The following is a 1,887-nucleotide window of genomic DNA, read 5'->3' on the forward strand; positions in this document are numbered from 1 at the left end:
TCAGGGATTACACAAACATTATCTAGTACTGAGGTCCCTGTCAGCCCCTTTTCTCTTAATTCTGTCATCATCACTGATCACCCAAGAACTTCTCACTGACGAAGATGTTCCTGTGGATGGAGGGGAAATGGGAATCTCTAAGGAGGCAGGCCAGAAATATACAGATAAGGATGTTAGGTGGCCTCCAAATGCTCTGTTGAACCGTAAGTAAAGCAAATTCATTGATGCTGTACATCCAGCCCCACTCTGTGCAGCTCTCACTAACTGCAGAGAACAACAACACTGACTGCAGTGAAAACAGCTGAAGGACACATGGACCTTTAAGGGTGTCATGAGCACTGTGAAACAGTAAAGAAACAACACATGAAAACTCAGACACAAGATCTTGGTCTATCAGACAAGGAAATGACACTGCTGGAAATGTTATCTGCAGCACTGGCTCTACTGCTAGGGAAGAGCAACCAGGGAGCTGACATGCAGGGGGAGGCTGCAGCCTCTGTTACAGTAGCAAAGCCACTTCAGTTCTGTCTAATGGACAATCAGGGTGGCAATGTGCAGGTTATTTCAATTCTTCCTAACTATAAAGGATAGTATGCATATCTCTGGTAAGGAATGAGAAAACATCCTAACCTCTGAATACAGCCAGCATTGCAAGTCAAACTATTTACACACATGCATCATTACTTCACACCCAGCATCACAGAGTCACAGAGCAGGAAGAAGTCTGCAGATCTCACAGGTATACCTTGGATGAATAAACTGCCTTGCTGTTTGGACAGTCACGGAGAAGAGACACATAGAATTCCGTTGGGATGTCTCCGAACGCCGGGATTTTGTACATCCCAGGCCCTCGAGTGTACAAATTTCCTTCAGGAGAATAGCGCAGTTCCTCCATGGTGAAGAGCCCAAGGCCTTGGACAAATGCTCCTTCTATCTACAGACACATCCAAACAAGGTTACATATTCTTTGTTGCTGTTCTTCCCTGCACAGGAACAGTGATGATTTCTACCAGAGCTTCCAGCCCTCCCCTCCTGACTAATTTCCCACTTTTCATCCCTAAATGTTTGTTCCTTCTGCTGAGTACAGCTCAGCAGCTTTGCACAATCCCTGTGTTCCCATAAAGATGGGGCTGCATTGCCCTGGCAGGTGAAGCAATTTACAAATACACACAGACAGATATGCTGCAAATGTAGGACAGGAATTTTCTGATGAAGCAAGGGAAAAAAAGAAAATCAATGCCCAAATATTGATTCTTTCACAGGCACTTTAGCACTGAATGAGTTGTACTTGCTGATAATTCAAAGAACAAGAAGACCAAAAGGACTGAAGATGACATACCTGAAGATAAACTGTTTTACTCTATTTCACTATAAATTCTTTCCTAAGTACTGCATGTTCTCAGGTGACCAGCACAGACACCTGCAAAAACACTCCCATATCCATTCAAATACTAAAGACTAATTTAAATTCTAGGAGAGAAAAAAGAAAGGGGTTGGCAGCTGTGAGAGGAGGATGTGCTTGAACAACCTCACATGAAGCAGCTCTGCTCTCTGTGCCCACAGAGAGATCTGACAGGCAGAGCACTCTAAAGATCTGGCACACACTCATTAACCCAGCTCTCTGTATTTATGTTCCTGCCATACAATATCCTTTCTTTCCTGTGCCCCCAGATCCTCTGCAGCAGTTCCTGGAAGGACACAGGAAACTGAGATGTCTTTGACAGGCTCTGTATGGCCCATCTCTTTATACACAAACTGACAGGCTGTGAAGATGAAGAAGCTCCTTCTCCCATTGGCCACTTCCAAAAAAATCTCTTTCAGTAAAAATGTTACTTTCAAAGAAGTTTCATTTTAACTATAGCAGCAGGAAACACACTACACCGACAT

At 43.9% G+C, this 1,887-nt stretch overlaps 1 protein-coding gene across 2 annotated transcripts in view; it reads right to left on the minus strand.

The window, feature by feature from the left end:
- The window catches only part of XDH (xanthine dehydrogenase), a 42,859-nt gene that overhangs the window by 2,019 nt on the left and 38,953 nt on the right, over positions 1-1,887 (minus strand). For both annotated transcript variants that reach the window (XM_010022686.1, XM_010022687.1), the window contains one exon: positions 746-934. In XM_010022686.1, coding sequence (XP_010020988.1) covers positions 746-934 — 189 coding nt within the window. The remainder of the gene's footprint in view (positions 1-745; positions 935-1,887) is intronic.

Source organism: Nestor notabilis, unplaced genomic scaffold (genome assembly GCF_000696875.1).
Source record: "Nestor notabilis isolate BGI_N333 unplaced genomic scaffold, ASM69687v1 scaffold9439, whole genome shotgun sequence".
In the NCBI taxonomy this organism is placed as follows: domain Eukaryota; kingdom Metazoa; phylum Chordata; class Aves; order Psittaciformes; family Psittacidae; genus Nestor; species Nestor notabilis.